General features: G+C 36.1%; 1 protein-coding gene across 1 annotated transcript; it reads right to left on the reverse strand.

The window, feature by feature from the left end:
- Window positions 1–2,626: 2,626 nt before the first annotated feature.
- fibinb (fin bud initiation factor b) lies at window positions 2,627–4,373 on the reverse strand. Its single transcript, XM_015044963.1, has one exon. The coding sequence runs from the start codon at window positions 3,659–3,661 to the stop codon at window positions 3,038–3,040; it is 624 nt and encodes a 207-aa protein (XP_014900449.1). The 5' UTR covers window positions 3,662–4,373; the 3' UTR covers window positions 2,627–3,037.
- Between the last annotated feature and the right edge of the window lie 15,485 nt (window positions 4,374–19,858).

Raw genomic sequence — 19,858 nt, forward strand, 5'->3', positions numbered from 1 at the left:
TATCTGTAAAATAGCAGCAAAATATTATTCGGAATAAATTTAGTGAGACCATGGAAGAATACACCTACATTAACATTTTTTAGCTACTTCCTGTAAATTTAATTTAACACAAAACCTTTACTAAATTATTGATCTGAGCAAAGCAAATTCTGCCCTCCCATGATAAATGCTAAATTACATAGTATTATTATCAATATTGAATATAAATGTAAGCAACATCTTCACTTTGGAATAAAGCTAATTGTTTTGTGGCATTTCTTAAAGATGCCTGCTAGATATATGACTTTTCTACTACATGGCACCCATTGTTTATTTAAATTTTAATAAGAAAACTGGTGTCTTCCCCTTGCTGCAGAGACATACAAATCAGGTTAAAGGTTCCTCAGCTGTATGTTACACGCCTTTGTGTAATCGGTTGGCACAAAGTCTTTGTGAGCGAAACTGAACTGTTACATAATTTACAACCCCTGGTATTTAACATTATGTAGTTATGACATTTCAATTCCTTTGCCTCAAAGTGTCAGAGCGTTTATGCAACATTATCTGTGACCTTCAAAGACTGAACCACGGTTAAAATAAACAAATAGTAGACTGCAGCTCGCTGGATGACGACAAACAGGCTGTTTGTAAGGCCGACCGCAGCGCCTAAAACACGCACCCCTTACAACTTCGTTCCCCATAAATACCAGTAAGCAGCTTCTCTCTTCAAAGCACGTGTAATTAGGCCAGGGCCTGAGAATATAATTCTTAGCAGACCTCAGTCTTGTTAAGCAAACATGCTAGGAACTCTGTCATTTTCAACCATGTGGCAATATTTTGTATACTATAAATTATGTGTGTGCCACAGCTACATCACAGGGTCCCCCATGTGCCACAGGACCTCACTGGTAAGGCTTAATGAAAATCTTGCGTATCATTATATAGTGACATTACAAACTAATGGATTAAAAATAAGAATGCTGAGAAAAATGCTTTGATTCATGTTGCAACTCAGCAGCCCGTTGTACTTAATTACTTTATTTTAAAAGTCACAATACAGTCGATTAAGTATGTTGTCATACAGATTATTCCTTAAACTCAAAAGTACATGAGTGCTGCCTGCAGTCTTGTCTGTCAAAGTATTACACCAAAAACATAAACACAGATATGTGTGTTCCTTGAGTTGAAAAAGAAATACATAAACACTAGTACAGATTAAGGTATTCTGTTATAAAGGTACTCACAGTATTTACTTTTAATAATAACATGTATATTTTACAAGACTACACTCCTTGTACAAATCAGCACAGCAAGGGGCACCCACTTTAAAACAGAAGTCACAACCTTTAGCACTCAGACAGTAAAAATTGTGCAACATTTGCAAGCCAATAAAACAAAGCCAGAGAAAATTACAACTGATGCTTCGATGCACATGTAAACATTCTTTGATTTTCTCAGAAAAAAACATTCTTCAAGAGGGTCAAAGAGTCACAAATATTGTTTCTTTTTTATAGGATCTTTCACCCTGATTATGGTCAGCTATTTCACTGCTAAATATAGATTATTCAAAAGCAAAACCAAAGCAGGCACAAGGCATTCAGGACATACAGACACTATAAACTGGGCAATGTGATTAGATTTTAATTCTAGTCCTATATAAATCTGCAAAACATATTAAAAACTTACTTAAATCTCATGTTTTGAAAGTCAAAGCCTCTAGCTCTAATTCCATCCATCCATCCATCCATCCATTCATCCATCCATCCATCCAGCCAACATGACAATATTTGACATCTAGGGAATATACAAGGGAAATACAGCTACCCGTGTCTCATTTAGTGTTTACATTTTTTGTGTGTGTGCAAACCATTAGCTAGTTTCAATTTAGATAATTAAAATTAAATGTTGTGAAATATGAGGATGTATCTTGTTTGTTTAGTCAGATAACTATTATTTACGATCTGCTAGGTACTTAGGGTGTCTTGCCAGGATATCCGGTAGTTTGATCCATTAAGATTTTTCCATGTGGCAGAAAAATAAATTGTATTCCCAATATGTCATTTACAAATACTGGGGCAAAAAAAGCAAAACAAAACATGATGGCACTTGACGGCTTATAAAAATGTGAATAATTCATTGTGGTTACAATCCAGTTTAGAAAAAGTACAAAATATATATTTTTCAATTTTCAATTACTCTTACGAAGAGATAGTTTAAAAGCTGTATGCCCAGATTGTTTGTTTCATCTCAAAGACTCTATTACCATCAGTAAAGTTACTAATGACTTTTCTTTCAGGTACATAATTACACATACCAATTCAGTTTATCATTATTTTTTTTATATTTAAAACAATTTATTTAATTAAACTGACTGCAAAACTAATACTGACAAGTGGTGGGACCCATTTTGCATTGAATGTATACTGAATGTATACTCATTTCACACAAATTTAAAAATAGTTGTCCAATTTGGGAACTTTGAAATGAATACTTTCTACAAATTTATTTGTACTCACTGTGAAAACTATAACTGTCAATCCTTTCAAGCTACACTGGCCACTTATCTACTGTAAATATATTTATTTTTAAGAAAATAAAAAAAACAATAAATTTGCAATACCTAAATAATTGCAGCAAATTTACACAATAACTATTTTTTTACATGTGTTCTACAAATTTAAAGAGTTGACATACAGACACTGATTGCTCTTTAGAGCCCTCCTCTGGTCTTTCAGCAAAAAGACGCTCTGATGTTTATTATAACACATTATAACACTGTTTTGACTTGTATGATGTAATTCTATAAATTATATAACTGATGCCAGGTATGTATTTTGTTTAGAAGTGAAAAATGGAAGGACACTGTCAGAAAAAAAAATATTTGGATCAATATATTGAAATTTGAATGCATGAAACACATGAATTATGTGAGATTAGGCACCAAAAGTGGATTTAGCCCCGGGCCCCACATTTTCCTAAATCCGGCCCTGGTCGCACTCCACAATAAAAGCAGTATTTAAAGTGATGTAATGGGAAGTTTGAAGGGATTATTTTCCTATTAGAATTTGAGGTACTCGTTCTTCAGTCTGCTCAGTCTCGTTCCGTGGCTGCGGATGATCAGAGACAGCAACTCGTGTTTGTCCTTCAGGCCCAGGGAGATGTCCAGGGTCTCCTTCAGGGCGTCCCGTGTGTGTACGATCATGGTGAGGAAGTCGTCACTGAGCCGGTGCTCCTCCTTCAGCTCGCTCTCCTGGCTCTGCTTGAACTTCACCTCCAGCTCCAGCAGAGATTTCTCCGAGTTTGTGAACGCCTCGCCGATCTGGGCCGTCTCCCTGCGCAGATACATCCCGTAGCTGTCCTCTCCGTCCAGGTCGTAGGAGATGCTCTTCCCGATCCCCTCCAGCACCCGCGCCGAGTCCTCGATCTGCCGCTTGATGAGGGTGAAGTCGTCCCTTATGACAGAGTCCTGGTCCTCGTCCAGACTGCACTTTCGCTCGTCGGTCATCTTAAAAAGCATTTGACACTGCTCTGGGTCGTCGTTGTCCTCATATTCGCCATCCGGGACAAAATAATGATGAAAAGTGCCATTAGACATCTCCGGATGTAATGGTCCCCGGTAAAAAGCTCCGCACGCTGGCTGTAACAACATCCAGGCACTTAAGAGCAAGTGAACAAAAGCCATGATGCAAACTTGCTGCAGGGTGCAAAAAAAAAAAAAAAAACAAAAAAAAAACAAAACAGGGTTTAAATACTTGCTAAAATGCACTTTTAAAGGCTATTTCATTTCAGCGTAAACACTGCAAACAGGTTCCAAACTGCGCAGTTACTTGAAGCTTGGCCGTAGTTTCAACGTCCGCCTCTCCAAACAAACCAAAAAAGTGGCGTGAAATTGTTTCACGGCTTCTCTTTTTCGTTCTTTAACCCAGCTGGACAGCTTGCATCACCGTTGGCGAGCAGGAGAGCGGTGAGTAAAAAAGTTTCCCTCGGCGTGGCTGTAGTCCCGACTCTGCCTGGTGCCTCAAACGCAACATCTGGACGTCTCAAGTGCCGCGCTTCAGTTTTTGACTAATAATACCTCTGTGCTACTCTCAAATTACAGCCCCTCCGTCATTTCCAAAAGGCTGCTTTCAGTCTGGTCCAGACTGCCACCGGGGCCGGCCCGTAAAAAAAAAGCCTCGCTCAAACCAGAACCCAGACCAAGTTTGTGTTAATTCGCACATCAGTTGCAAGTTGGCGTATATGGTTCAAGATTATTACACTCCTGAGAAATACACAAGTGACCACATATAAACCTGAAATGCCCTTTTGTAAACCAGACCTGTAATTACAGTCCAGGCGCACACATTTAAAAATGTTATACTTTTTTTAATAGCAAATGACATTTGACTGAAATATTTGCAGTGTGGTAAATCTTATTACATTAAAAATTTAAAATAAATCCCAATAGTAACAGTATTGTCGGTATAAATTGAAGCATTAATTTATATTGCTAAATAACAGCACATTGGATAACATTATAAAAAATATTAGCACTATTCATAAAATAACTGCACATCCTTGCAATAGTATTCATACCCCTCCCTTGAACCTTGTAACCACAAATGCCAGTATAATTCATAGGGATTTTCCATGAAGTATATTGACTCTTTACTTAAATAAAACCCACTGCAGTCTGTTGCCTCTAGTTATGTCTGTGTATAATTAATCTAAAAATAAATAAAGTTGTAATTACTATAATTGATAACTTAATTTTTCAATATGGTTTTATGGTAAATCATGGAATAATCATGAAACAATACTTAGTATTTGTGCAAACAGGATGGGTAGATATGATGCCCAGTAGATTTCTTGTTGAGGGTGGAACTCATCAGCTGGTAATCTAGAAAAAAGATTTTTTTTTTTTTTTTTTATTGTGGAAGGACATTGTAGTGTGTACTTTAATGAACTCCTTAATGATTCTTCTTTGTTTAAGTTCATCAAATATTGCAATGCCAATGTGTAAAACAGCTCAGTACCCAGAAGGAATTGTTTAATTTGAGTGCAATTTGGTGCGGAGGCAAATAAAAGAAGGGTATGTAAATGATGCAGTTTACAACAAGCTGGCCTGTTAGAACGAGCAACACAGATGTATAAGTGATGGTGCAACAGCATCAGGCTGGCACCAAAGCATCCTGCAGAAAGTCAAAATGATAAAGGTTATCAGAGGCAAAGGATGCATCAAGAATGGGTCAGCCATAAAGACCTCTTACAGGTGATGAAATAGTCTTTTTTTAGAATTAGCAAAAATATGGTCACTATACTTCTCTCTTCAGATTAGTTTACAAAAATATTGTGACAGAATAAACATGAAATTTAAAACCCCTAAATTTTAACTCAAGTGTAAAAGCCACTTAAGTTCTTAAAAAGTAAGTGCAAAGCATAAATGTATTATTAAGAAATAATACGTTAACAACATAAAATATACTTACTTACCTTTAGTATTCAGAATATATTAGGGCAGAAGTTCAACTATGACCCGGTTTTATTAACTTTATAATGAATGATGGTTTTTTTTAAAGTACAAAAATGCTATCTGCTCCTCTCTGTTAGGATCACATATTTTTAAAAACAGCTTTAGAAACAGTCCTGTTTTTTTCTCAGTGACGATGCGTTTTCTGGTAAATCCAAGAGGATTACGCAGACATTTATTTAGCTTAAGAAAGAATGGCTCCTTCTGTCCTAAAAGGGAACACACAATGCCCCAGTTTATCACTAACATTCAAACTTGTATGGATAATTGGAAGGGTATTACATTTTGACATCTACAGATAAACTATAACGAGAATGCTCTCTCTCTGTTTGCCCAGAGTAAAACGTTTGTCTCTGTGAAAATGCGGGACAGCTGTGGCTCAGAAGAGATGTGTAGAAATTTCAAGGTTTCAAGTCCAATTCTTGATTGCACAATTTAGTGATTTGATCTCATGAGCAGCTGTTGGAATTTGAATTTTTATGTTTATTATTTAGTGTAATGTCATCAGAAACTGCTGTAAAGAGTTCTGTATGTCTGTGTAATTTGTTAGCAATGTAATAGGACATCAAGTTTAGTTCAAAAGAAGCAAAAATACACAACACAGTGAGTGACGGGAACTCCAAATGTATACAGGCTAGACCTGTAATATATTTCAATATTTACTTCTCTATTCCCAAAGCTACTAATTTGGGTGCAACAGAAATACAATGAAAAATGTTTTTGTATTTAAAATTTCTGCCAGTAAAGTTAAAAGTCTGAAACTGAAACCAATTTAATAAACAGGGTCAATCTTCTTCAGTTAGCTACTGGAGAAGAATGCAGTAAAGAAAGAACCACTTAGATTTTTAACATGATGAGTTCATGCACTAACATGCTAAGAGTGATCTAATGTCTTAGACCCACAGTGTCACAGAGTGTGTGCATATTTTTCCCGAGGAAACAGCAGACATCATTAGATCGCCTACCCCTGCTGAGGAATACTGCTCTCATTCTTTCCACTGCAGTGGTGATTATTCAGAGTTTTGACATGCAGGAGCTAGGTTTGAGAAGAAAGACTTTCACATGGTAAGCATATGGTTATAATCTTTGGAAATACCTAATTCTATCCCTTTCCCATACCAAAATAGTATTTTCTGTTTGAACTTTTAACAAGAAGAAATTATCTCAAAACAACTTGATCTATTATTCACTTTTTGGAAAGTGGCTGATATTGTTGTTAATGGAACACTGATAGAATGAAGAAACCACAGAGATATAAAAATCACAATTTTTTATTACAGGATTACAACAAAATATGTAGTTTTTGCATAGTGAAAATCACCCCATGTCAGAGGGGATCCAATGGCAAGTTGCCAGAATAGTCCTAAACACAGAAATCCTGGTAACAAGGTGATTTATTGGCTTTTGTGAACACCGTGCTGGATAATAGGCTTTAACGGATTTCTTTCTGCATTCTAAAACATTTTCATTCAGTTAGATGAGCTTTTGGAAGATGGAGACCTCGTCTGCATCTATGTTTGAGTCAGAATATGACAGTAATGATCCATGAACCATAACGGATACTGAGTGTCTTCATGGTCAGTCTTCACAAGTTAAACTTTTATTCCTTTCTCCACTTGTTTGTCACACGTCAACATAAATTTAGACTGCTCTAGCTTCTACCACTGGAACACTAGCCATACAAATTGACTGCTTCATAGTGCACGTTTTGTGACTTATGCAAATCTGGTGGTTAATCTCACTCTACCTCTAATCATGTTCCATGTGCAATTATGTTGAAACTAGCCAGTTTGACTGGACTAACACTGATATTTCTGCATGTCGATCATTCTTTGCAGTCGTAACAGATGATGTGGTTGTTTGCAGCCGTCTATAGGATATATAATTGCTGCTTCAACATAAAATCTGTCTACTGCAGCTTGCCTTCGTCTTCTTTATGAACAGTTTCTGTGCATTTGCTTTTCACTGCTGCGTAATTATCCAAAAAGTTAGTAAAGTTCTAAAAATATAGTTCAGGGATTTTCTGCAGCTGTACAGAAGACAAGTAAAACCTACAAATGTGAATTAAAATTACATATTAAAAAACAAATCACTGTGCTTTGTGTGTGTTTTTTCTTGTTTGGCTATAGACCAGTTTAGGACATCTGTGAAACATGTACATGGAAAGCTGAATTATGTTTTGTATTTCAACAAAATAAGCACAGAAAAGAAGTGTTTGTGCCATTCGTTTTTTCAAAGGGTGAACTTTATAAGCTGATTGATTTTTTTTGTGTGTGTTAGCTTGGCCAACTTCCTTAAACTGCATATCTTTATGAGGCAATAAAACAAAAGGCAGAATGGCAATTAGTCTAATAGGGGTATTAGTTGATGTTTTTCAAAGGCCATTAAAGCAACCTAAGAGTCATCTGAGAGTCATTTTCTCATTAGTCAAATAAGAATTTCTTCACATTAAGATTCCACAGCAAACCCCTTAACAGGCTTATGTATAAAAAGGGCTATATGCTGATTCGTTAACACATTTGAAAGGCCAAAAATATTTTCATTAGTTTTCACCTGTTTCCTTTTTTTAATGAGAATTGTTCAAATGTGTCAGCCGAATCCATCTGTGTGCATGGATACAGATGGATCCATGCACACAGATGGATGCATGGAAGAACAGCTGACAAAAACTCAACTGTTCTTTGTTTAGAATTAATATTGCAAGTTTAATTAAATTGGGCTTTTCTAAGAGTCGTCAATTTCTCTAACAAAAGTGTGCAATTTTACAAAAGCGAGACTGATCAATCAACGACAAACTGTTCCTCTGTTTCTTTGTGCTGCAACTTGCCCGCTCATTTTCAAAAAGATTTGTTAAAAGAGAAGCTAATGAAGCCACCAGCACATCCACAAGGCGACTCTGAAACAAATTAAACCTAAAATATGATTTCTCTAAAATTCAATTTCACATGTTCAGCATTTCTATTATGCTCTTATTGTATGTTTTCCAGTAATAGAGCATTTAAAACTAATAACAGATACTTTCTTTTCTTTTAAATTGCCTCTCAGATTATGAAAGCAGGGTTAAAATTGGCAAATGGAACATGAGTGAATATGTTACATAAGCCTTACATAAACCACTGTCTGCAATGTGTATCAGGGTGATTGACGATGTGCAGAAATTCCACATTTCTCATTCCTCTTTCTGTCAGTATCCGACCTCAATAACATGAAAAACTAAAACAACACCGCCTGACGTGATTCGATCACTTGGGCTTTGTCTCAGTATCACTGCAGCTCACAGGTTTCTGTAGATTTCTAATTATGGGTTTAATCTAAAGTACTGAGATGTGTTAGAAAGTTCTGACAGCTTCTGGCAGGGTTCCTCCTGATGTGCATTGCCTTTTCAGGTTGCCTGCAGACAGAGTCAGCCACAGTGTGCTGTACTTTTAGCAATTTAAACTAACTTGAAGCATCTTTCTGGGTTTGACTTGTTTTCATGAGATTGCATTAACAGCATTTTGATATCGCACCAATTTTTATACACAAAGTGGCTCAGTAAAAATTGCCTGTTTGGATAGAAATAATGACTTGGTCATTAATTGTCTGCTTTTCTTAAAATTTAGCACGCCTCTTGGTAAGGAATGAGAATAATGTCAAACTCAAAGGGGCATGAAGAGGCCTAACAAGCGCCTGCCTCTGACATTATGCTGCAGAAGAAATTTAATATGGTGTCAGACTAAAAAAAGGAATATAGAAAATGAAGTCACAGCATGGCTTTAGGGTGGAATGCTATTTTGATTGGAAGTATTTGGCTATATGCACCTAAAACTAAAATTATTCAAATTTACTTATAAATAATTTTCACTCCTACTCGCAAAGGAGTCATGGGATAGCATCTTATTGTGGCAAAAGAGCAAAAATTTTTTACAGGTGCTCTACTGATGTCAGAATGTGGAATGAAATGTGCATTTTACAGTATACGTGGCAGCTTTTAATGTCCTAATTAGGGAATAAAATGCCCTTAACTTCCATTTAAATTGACCATACTTAGATTTAATCCCAGTTTGCAAAACCTTTCTCAAACTGAACTTGACTTAGAGTGATTCAGCAGCTTGGCTAAGAGTGCTTCAGTTGATTGTTGGCAAAGGGTTATTTTCAGATTTTGGCACCAGTTGATACTAGGGCAGCACTGAATTGCATTATGTTAGTGGAACTCTTTAAATTGACATTTGCTGTGTGCACATTAGAGCCCAAATGCAGACTGGGACTCAGGAGGAAGGTAAATAAGGTAAACAACATGTCTTGGTGAGACTGGGAATCCAGAAAATTTCAGCCCCAAAGTGCATTACATACAAAATAGAAAGAAAATAAAAGACTTCTAATAGCACTTAATGCAGATAATAAACAAAGAGAGGCATTTGAGAAAAGAACAATTCTGAGAAGAAAATAACTATAGCAATGCAGATGTGGCAGTTAGAACTAGAGCCAGATTTGTCGTAAGAGAAGACAACAGAAAATGTAACATTACCAAATATAAAATGCAAACAAAAGCCTAGGACAAAAAAAAAACTAATATTAGCCTTAAAAATCTAAGACAAACCTCATTGTGCAAGACATTTGTAAGCCGAGTTCCCAAAGCAAAACGCGTTCTTCACTAAATTAAATTACTGAAAAACATTTTAGAAGAATATTTTTTTTTTAAACTTTGCAAGAATCGAGAAGGTTAAAGTCCAGCCAGGTTACAAACTGTCTTAAGCTTTCAGTATTTCACAGAGCGCTATTCAGAAGAGACCAAAATAAGACAAGACTAATGCTGCTAAACATCCTCAGTCCCCATCCCTGTATTGAAACATGGTGAATGATATATGAAGACAGATGGAGCAAATACAATCAAATGCTGTATGAAAACCGATTAGAATCTGCAGTTAGAGCTACAAATGAAATGAAATGGCTTTGAATAATGAGGCCTAAAAGGTTTGGCTCCAGATGTGCAAGGTCAGTAGAGACCTACCTCAGAAGACTGAGTGACACCCAACACATTTTGGGTTTTAATCTGTTAAAACATGTGAAAGTCCTTTTCCTCTCACTTCAGAACTATGCAGGGCTTTGGTTTATGGTATCAAATATAAATGTAATAAAAAAGACAGAAGTTTGTGGTTTAAACCTTTTCTGAATTAAACTCGCAGTAACTGGGGCACAAAACTTACGGAGGCAATTTAAAACAATGCAGTCTGTCATTGTGTTTGTGAACTCAGAATGAGTTTGCCCCATGCAGAAACAATTAGACTAGGTCTAACAACATAATATGCCACCTTTTCATGACTAAGTACTCGGAGAACAAGAAAACCACTTGAGTAAATTAGCAGCTTTGGAGTTTGTAAACTGCATTTGAAGAGAAACTAAACCTGGTATGATGACCAAGAAGTGTTTAAGCAGGAAGCAGGGAAGTTTGAGGCTACATTTTAAACTCATCCACTGGATGCTTTTCAGTTGTGGCAAAAAATATACTGAAATATAATTTTTTAACTTGGTAGGACTTTAAGATATACAAAAGCAGAATATAAGACTCAGGCTATTTTTAGCATAGATAAAGCCAACACTGACATACAGTTAATCACCTGAAATGTCAGGTTTTTGTCTTGTAATAAATTATTTCATTTTTTTTTTAATCCTTATTTGTACAAGTTGTCCCATTGAAATACAAGCTCTCCTTGCAGAGACCTGTTTTCATAAAAAAAAGAATCTGTCCAAGAATGTTTCCACCCTTACGGGGCATATGTTCTGCATAAATAAAAGGGAAATAAAATCTATCAAAGGGAAAAATTGTGAAGGATACAAACGTGGCTGCGTAAGTATGCACGCTTACGACTGCAGTAATGCAGCCAAGATGACTGTTGATGCATATTTTCCACATTGCAGGGATCATACTGGAAGGACTTTACTGCCAGATAGTACTTTGCGAACAACATGGCTTTTATTTTACAGTTGTAACCTGTGTTTTAAATACAATGATTATTGAGCATAATGGATTGTCCGGAAGGCAGAAGCTTATGATGTAAGTTGGCCCCATTCTCTTTTTAGCATCAATAAAATAATCAATAAATAATCTATCATCAATAAAATAATCTTTATGCCAGAGACTGGGAAATTTGTTTGATTGCTATTGACTAAGGTCTTTAATTGCCATCATATCTAGATGTATATATATTGTATGTGCTATATTCAAATTAATCTCCCCCCAAATTAGCATGTGTGTGATAGCATAAACGCAATTACATTTTTTAGAGTTGTAAGTTCTGGGAATTTACAGCTCCCTGCCAGGAGCTTCCTAACATTTGCTTATATGCATCCTTTAGTTAAAGACACAGTTTGAAGAGAGGCTACAATGTTCAAAGGAATCAAAACTGCTTCTCTTAATTTAATAAGGCAGGCTGGCTGACCATCCAGTCAACATGGGATACGGCACATTTAATCCTGACTTAGGGATGAAACTCAGATGTGAAGGAGGAACAGTGAGAAACCAGGGCAAGATTACACACAAACTGAAAACCAGCGCGCAGAGGAAGACGAAAACAACTGTAGCAACAACAGAGAGAAAGACTGTTAAAAACCAAACAGCTATAAATGATAAAAAGGTAATACTATTCTAATGAAATAATTCTAAAGCCATAATAGTTCTCTTAAATCAGTGGTCCCCAAACTATGGTCCGCGGGCTGCATCCGGCCCGCCTCCACATTTGGTCTGGTCCACTGAACAATACCAGAGAGCATTTAGATTTTTTTTCATATACCATATTTTCTGGACTATAAGCCGCTACTTTTTTCCTAAGCTTTGAACCATGTGGCTTATTTGTGGATTTTTCTTCAACCACCAGGGGGCTCTTTAGCAGGAAGTGAATCATTGGAAGTCAGAATTGGAAATCAAAGAAGAAAGAGCCCATTAAAGCGTAATTAGGTATTAATAGGGAATTGAAATTTGAGAATGTTGTTGATCAGTTAAATAGCATTGAGGGGAAAAAGAAGATTTTTAGTTTTTTTTTTAAATACTGGGATAATTATGAGAATTTGAGGTATAGATATTAGGATCCAGTAGATGGCAGTAGTGCAACAATAATGGATGCAAGCTGCCATTGAAATCTGAAGAAGAAGAAGAAGACATCCATTTTCATTTAGCACATGCTAGTAGCAGACACGAAGGATCAGCACTTTTACTGTTAAAGTTACCGTTCGGAAACTACCGTAATCAGTTCAGTTAAATCTAAACTTGGCAACTTTTCCTTTTCAACCGTAATAAATGTGATATTCAATTGACCTGTTATGACTCAGATTTTGGGTGTCCGCCCCCCTCTGCTGCTGCTGCATCGTTGTGGAAAACCTGGAGCGGCAGAGATACCTGCGGCTTATATGTGTATGTTTACTGTTTAAAAAAAAAAACAAAAAAACTTTGGGGTTGCGGTTTATAGTCTGGTGCGGCTTATAGACCGGAAAATACGGTATTTATTTAATAAATAGTGTTATTTCCTGGATTTTTTTCTATGAAGAACCCACAGAGGGTTATTTGATTGTACTTTCTGGAAAACAATAAATTTTTACATTTAGGCACTCCTGCAATCATCACACTTTTTCTGTTACAAACTGACTCCTGCCCCCCACCAAAGAAGGGAAAAGTTACGTGGCCCTCACAGGAAAAAGTTTGGGAACCCCTGGCTTAAATGAACTGAAGATGAGACAAAAACTGAAAGAAAACTTGTGCCAAGCTGATTAAAATCCATTGGCGTAGTGAGAACAGGTTGCAGGCTGAACTCGAAAGTATCTGATCATTATTTGGGGTTGAGGAGAGGAAGACATAGATGGTAAAAGTTTTTCTTTAACCTTGATGAAAAATGTAAAGAGGACAAGAAAATGTGGTACATGATTTTTTTTTCTTATACTTGAGTTTGCAGAGGTGAAACTGAAGCTGATGAAATATGTAAACTTTGAACTGTGCTATCTCCTTTGAAAAAGGATGTTTTACTTTGCTAAAGGTGGTAAAAAATGAAGCATCGGTGCTAGTTTTCATTGCACTTTGACATGTTGTACATCTCTTGTCCTTGAAGCTTTGTAAGTCATTTCACACAAAAAACATTTGAGTTGTTAAGGAGAATTTGATGGAAATCTGGTCCAGACCTTTCCTGCAGCCACTACTTAAAATATGTGCTCCCAGCAGGAAATGTTCAGCTAAAGAGGGTTTAGCGAAGCATCTGCTGAAAGTATAGCAGGCAGGATGATGGCCTTGATGCAGGAAGTGGAAACCGCAGTATTTTCATCCCAACATATCGAAAGTAAAAGATGAAGTTTGTTAATGGCTGGATTTGTGGTAACATCACCACATGCATTTCAGCATATCTAGCTCATTAAATGTAATACATGTTTCAGCAGACAAACAGTACATAGCAGTAACTCTCCATAGCTTGCATACATGCATGTTAAAATGATGCTGTAATTGATGGCATTGTTGCATCTCTTTGTCTGAAAAAGTTTAAAGGTTGTCGGGCAAAATATATCTAGAAGAAAACTGAAACGAATGTGCCTGACATTTTGCTCTCATGTCTCCCTAATCTGCAGAAAAAAATGTGACCTTCAGGGAACGTGTCAGTGGCCAGCAACAAAATATGACAGTTTTACTGGAATGTTTCACCAACTCAAAGATAGTAATGCTTGAATAAGATCTAATTAGTTAGGAGAGATAAGTTCTAGCTGAAGGTGGTTGTGGTATAAAACTTTGTATCTGGTTGTATGGCGATCTGCCATTGGATTTCACATCTGTTTGATGCAATGATTTGAGTCATTTCTATGTTCTATGTATAGTCTACTACAAAAGTGTGTTTTTTTAGTTTAGTTTTGTTTTGTTTTTACTCCAAGAAATAATATCTAGAGGGGTTGTTTTAGAGTTATATTGTTTCATTCAGAGATCATAATCTGCTATGTTAATCAACATACATTACACATGAGATTTGAACATTTCTGTGATTATCTCCATGATTCAACAACAGAAAATAAATTGGTAGAGTTGTGTGAATAAAATAGAAGCAGAAAGAGAGGAAATTACAGCCCATTAGAACAACATGTCCTCCATGTTTTCCGTCTAAAGATGATACGCTTGGCTCTGTTTACTGTATTTGTCTTCTTCCTGGACAGAAAGTCACTGGAGAAGTTACTTGCTCACTGTATGTATTTTTACAGATGTGACTTTTCAACACAGCGAACGGCAAGAGAAAACATGTAAATAAGCACAAGTCACACTTTTCTTGATGGGGTGCTGTCCAGGGGCTACGACCAATCTCACTCATATAAAGAAGTGAGCGAGGGAACTTGTGTTTCCTGAGCAACTACAGTTATTTGTCATTACAACATGTACTGATAACATCAAACATGCTTTTTTTAACTTAATTTTACCAGTGTTTCCGTGGTGTTGGAATTGCAAGACATTTTTAAAGAGGTTAGGCCTACTCAAATCCCTTCAGGCAAATATGGAGTAGCCGTTTGAGGGACATGCAAACCATTTCACAATTACTGCACATATAAAGTAGCAAATGTATGCTGAACTGGTCTGTTTGAAGCTTTTGTGCAGTGCTGCCAACATATCCTGCCCCTCTCAACCTCTACAGATAGACATAACTGAAAATCTCCCAAGAAATTGTTTTTGGCTGTGCCTCTTACAACTCTCTTAACTTTGAGTCCTGACGTCACAGCTTGCTTTAAATTATATCCAGATACAGCACTGCAACAGGCTCTCCAAGAACCATGTGGCAGAGTGGTACAGAGCCATAAACCAAATAAATTACATCATACACTCTGAATACAGGGTGGTGCCAATGACATCATCCATAATGTAAAGTTTTAAGACTCTGTGGCAACTGAGGCTTACACAGAGAGTGGTTCCAATATTTTTTCTTATCCTTTTTCATTATCAGCGGCTTGTACGAGTCAGTGAATCTATTGTATTTCCTGACAGACTGCAGGGACAAGAGAATTTAGATAGGACAGCAGAGAAAGCGAGAGAGATACAAAGTTGGAGATGCATTGACTTGTCTCTTACAGGCCTCAAACAATGCATCTGTGTGAAAAAAGTTTGTGTTGGTGCTATAAAATGGACATTCTGCTTTGGAAACATGGCAACTTCACGCAGGAAACATAACATTCATTCTCTTGGCTGCTAAAATAGGCTTAAATGGCTGCAGAATATCTGTACACTGTTTAATTTATATACTAGAATCATGTAACGGGCAGAGCATTTTCATTTTGGGCTTATTTTTCTGACAGAAATGGGGGGACATGTTAGATCGTCAGCGGTCTGTTAAGGTCCACAGCTGTGCATGCAGAGCACGTACAGCACTAATCCACGGACATTCTCAGCTAACTGAAAGAACATTTTGACAGAGTACTTCCTCTGCAGCAAAATCACTTGCTGCAAGGCTCAGTGGCTCCAGCGAAACTGTTGCAGTATAACAAGATACTGCATGCTCTAATATGACATTCAGAAAGTCTCTTGTATTTATTTATTTATTTGTTCTTGTGTTATCAAAAGGTCAAAACAGTTTTCATGCAGTGCATACATTTAGGTTGTCAAAGCTAGCAGCATCCAATCATTTCTCTGGATCATGACTCAGATTTTATTTTATTTATTTATTATTTTTTTTGTTGTTGAAATTTGATTTAATTTTTTTTTTTTTTGCAGAGAACATGCAGGTCAAGAGTTTACTCTCTTCAAAACCTCTGTTTCAGAACTGCTGTGTGGTATAATGTGAAGCATAAATAATACATGGATTTCGTGTGTTTGACATTTTCATTTCTTACAATTTGAATAATTGCCGTTTGTGTTATGTTTACCCTCGCCTAAGTTATTCCATTTCAATTCATTTGTTTCTACTCTCCTTTCCTTTCAGTATTAGTTCCTGCTCCAGTAATCCAAGCTCGGAGTGTGCCCGCTTGCTCTAATGAAGTTATTTCTTTTCAGCCAGAGACAATGACCCAAGAACAAATCAATTTTTTCTGCACACTCAATGTCCATGTCATTACAAAACACATCTCAGAAAGGCTGGTAATTCTGTTTATTTTGGGGTAAAATTCTCAGACAAATGTTTCTGCTGCTCTGAGCCTCATGGAGGAACAGAGCATGAGTGACAATCAGGATCCTGTTTTTGTCACTTTCTGTCTAATCATTATTAGTTCTGTTTATACCTGCAATGTTTAATGACTTGCTTTGCCCATTTTAGAGGCCTTTGTTTTTGGCTATAATTTGGACTCTGTCAATTATTTGACCATGATTCGTATGGTGATGAAAGCTGGGAAAAGTTTTGCTTTCATTTTCTTCACTAGGAGTTTTGATGTACATCACCTCACAAATGTATTCACACATCTTTAACTTTTTCATATTTTGTCAGATCACGATTAAATACTTCAAAGTATTTCATTTGGACTTAACAATCCAAATGAAATGAAATACAACACAATGCAAATGCAAAATCTTGATAGTATGCATTCATCGAATGCACTGAAATACAACCCAGGGCAGCCAATTTACTTCAGAGTTCACCTAATTGAAAAAACTTAAATAGAGAAAAAACAGGTTAGGAACTATAAAAGAGACTGGGGTGGAGGTCCATAACTGACAACATGAAATATAGAACCAGAGCGCCTTTTGAAAGATTTAGGACAAAACACACGCATGTATTAGAATGGAAAAGTCCAGACTTAAATCTAATCAGGAAGCAGTAAAAACTGATATTCCTAGATGCTCCATGAAAAGGCCTGAGCTAATTTATTAAGAATGGGTTAATGTTTTAGTTTTTAAATGTAAAAAGCTTATAAATATCCTTTCCAATAAAAGACTTTACGCTATAACTGCACTAAAAGACGGTTATAGGAAATATTGACTAAGATGAGCCGCTTCGTTATTTATAGTTTTGAACACTGCACATACTTTATCATTCCATTTTGTTTTGCTCACATGAAATCATTGTTGAGGTTTATGGTTAAATTACACAAAATGTTAAAAAGTTCAGGGGATGTTAAAACTTTTGGATGTCCTGTTCCTTATGTGCTGACATTGACAAATAAAACTCAACATGTCATGCACACACACACTCACATGCTCACATTGTCTCATCTTCAATATTCTGCTTTGACTCTAGATCTGGGATTTCTTTTACCATAAACCAGACTTGCTGCCTCTGAAATACTTCATGAATAAAACAATGAAGGAGTTTATCTTTAGTGCCAGTCGCAGTCACTTTTCCTGATGTCATTTATTTGGATGTTTTTCAAAAACCAATGAGAACAGCTTTTGTGTGAAAGTTTATGAAAGCTGAATCTGTTTCGAATAATGATCTTCTTTCCTGCAGATATGGGCAGCCGTGGCCGTTTTGTGGCATCACTCATAGCTTTAGACTTTCCTTGTTAAAAAATTGTGGTTCTGACTAATACACAGCAACAAGTACTGGCACTATGTCCACACACGTGTGGAGTGACTGATCTCTGAGTAACTGGGAATGCTTCACCTCAGTGCACCTCTTGTGAACTTGTCTTTTATGACAAAAACAGTTGGAAAGGACAGGAGGAGTTTTATAATTTTCTCTTTGGAGACTAATAATTCAGATGATCCCAACATTTTCTGGAGAAATTAGACTCTGTTTGCAGCAGTTTCTTTCCAGATGCCATATAAAACTTTCAGATGCCATATAAAACTTAAAGCAAACTTTCTGATGCCAAAAATATTCATCCATCTATTCTTGACAATCTTGGACAGAAGACACAAACTAAGACTGTGCAATTTAGAAAGACCAATTAACTTAGCTTTTGGACCGTGAGAGAAACCTTGTTTCTCAATAAAATTTGCCTGCAAAAATAAGGAAATATGCAATAAATAAAAACAACAAGGACAGAACATTTATCTGAAATTATATTTTGACCAAAAAATATCTTAAAACCTTACATACAGAAGGCTGCAATTACTCCTGAACTATTCTAGTAATTTTCTAGTGATATAGATCTAGATTAGTAGATATAGTAATCTATAATTACTAGATCTATTACTAGATATAGTAACAGCTCTATTACATAATAGATCTAGTAATAGAGCTATTACTAGATCTATTCAGATCTAGTAATAGATATTGTATTGTATTAGTAATACAATACACACAATAATGTATTGTATTAATGTCAAAGTTAATTGTATACATTCCATTACAATAGCTATATCCTCTGAGTCTGTAGTAATTTGTATGCAATGAAAAGCAGATTTAGTCGTAGCAATAAGTCCTGCAGTTGCTTTATCTAGAAGAGATAATGTCCAAATCCATAAAACAGCCAATATAATAAAAGCATGTTGAAAACTGGTCAACTAAAACAAAACAGTCGCGAAGAGAAATGTCACATAAAAATGTGTACGTTTAGATTTCAAAGTGAATTTTGCATTTGAATTTAGCACATAAGTTGCATTAACAGTTTGGGAAGACTGTGTGGATGAACAGCATGAATCTACATGCATTATTTTCAGTTTTGCAGCTGGCTTGTATTTTTTGGCATGTTAAGGCAGAAACTGCTTTAACAAATCTGACAGGCAGTGTCTCGTCCCGGTGACATAAAACTCTGTGCTTTAACAACTGTGAAATCTTTTTCTTCACTGTTGAAGGATCTTCCCTCCTCCGCCCCACCCCATGAATATTCCACCAGCAGAGACTCAATTTCCAAGTCAAGAAAAAACATTTAAAACTATTTAGAAGGTATCATTTCTGCCATAATTACAAAATATTTAACATGTTTTGCATTTCTAATTACATCCCAAAGCCTTTGCTTCACTGAAGCTGCAGTTTTATCTAGATCTGGCAGTGAGCCGTTTTTCCTATCATGTATAGTATCTAATGGAAAAACCATACCAAAATTAACCCTGGAGAAAAAAAGATTAGGAGGGAAAGTTATCTTTCGATAGGTGCAGCGGTGCACAACAAAACTATGTAATAAATTCAATAAGACAACTTACTTTCACAAAGAAGAACACACAAGTAAAAGAGCTAGAAAAGAAATATGATTCCTACCAAAGCCATAGATTAAGAGATTTTGCACATTGGCAGCAGTCAGAACAGTTTTCTGTCAGACATAATGTTTCTTGAGATCTGTCCAGTAGTGACTTCAGATCTTTAACTGCACATATCCTCCTACACTGTAAAAAAAAAAAAAAAAAAAAACTCTGTAAATTTACTGTAAAAAATGTAAAATATCAACAGTTACTGACCGTAATTTCTGAAACATTATATTACCGTAGAAAATATTTGGAATTACAGTAGGTCAATGCTGCAAAAAAATAAAAAATAAAAAAAATTAAAAATCAGCAGTTAATCTGAAGTTAAT

This window comes from Poecilia latipinna, unplaced genomic scaffold (assembly GCF_001443285.1).
Source record: "Poecilia latipinna isolate Pla-1442-1.1 unplaced genomic scaffold, P_latipinna-1.0 Scaffold698, whole genome shotgun sequence".
Classification (NCBI taxonomy): domain Eukaryota; kingdom Metazoa; phylum Chordata; class Actinopteri; order Cyprinodontiformes; family Poeciliidae; genus Poecilia; species Poecilia latipinna.

Coding starts and splice junctions, on each gene's coding strand:
- fibinb (XM_015044963.1), bottom strand. CDS start 3,661: ATGGCTTTTGTTCACTTGCTCTTAAGTGCCTGGATGTTGTTACAGCCA.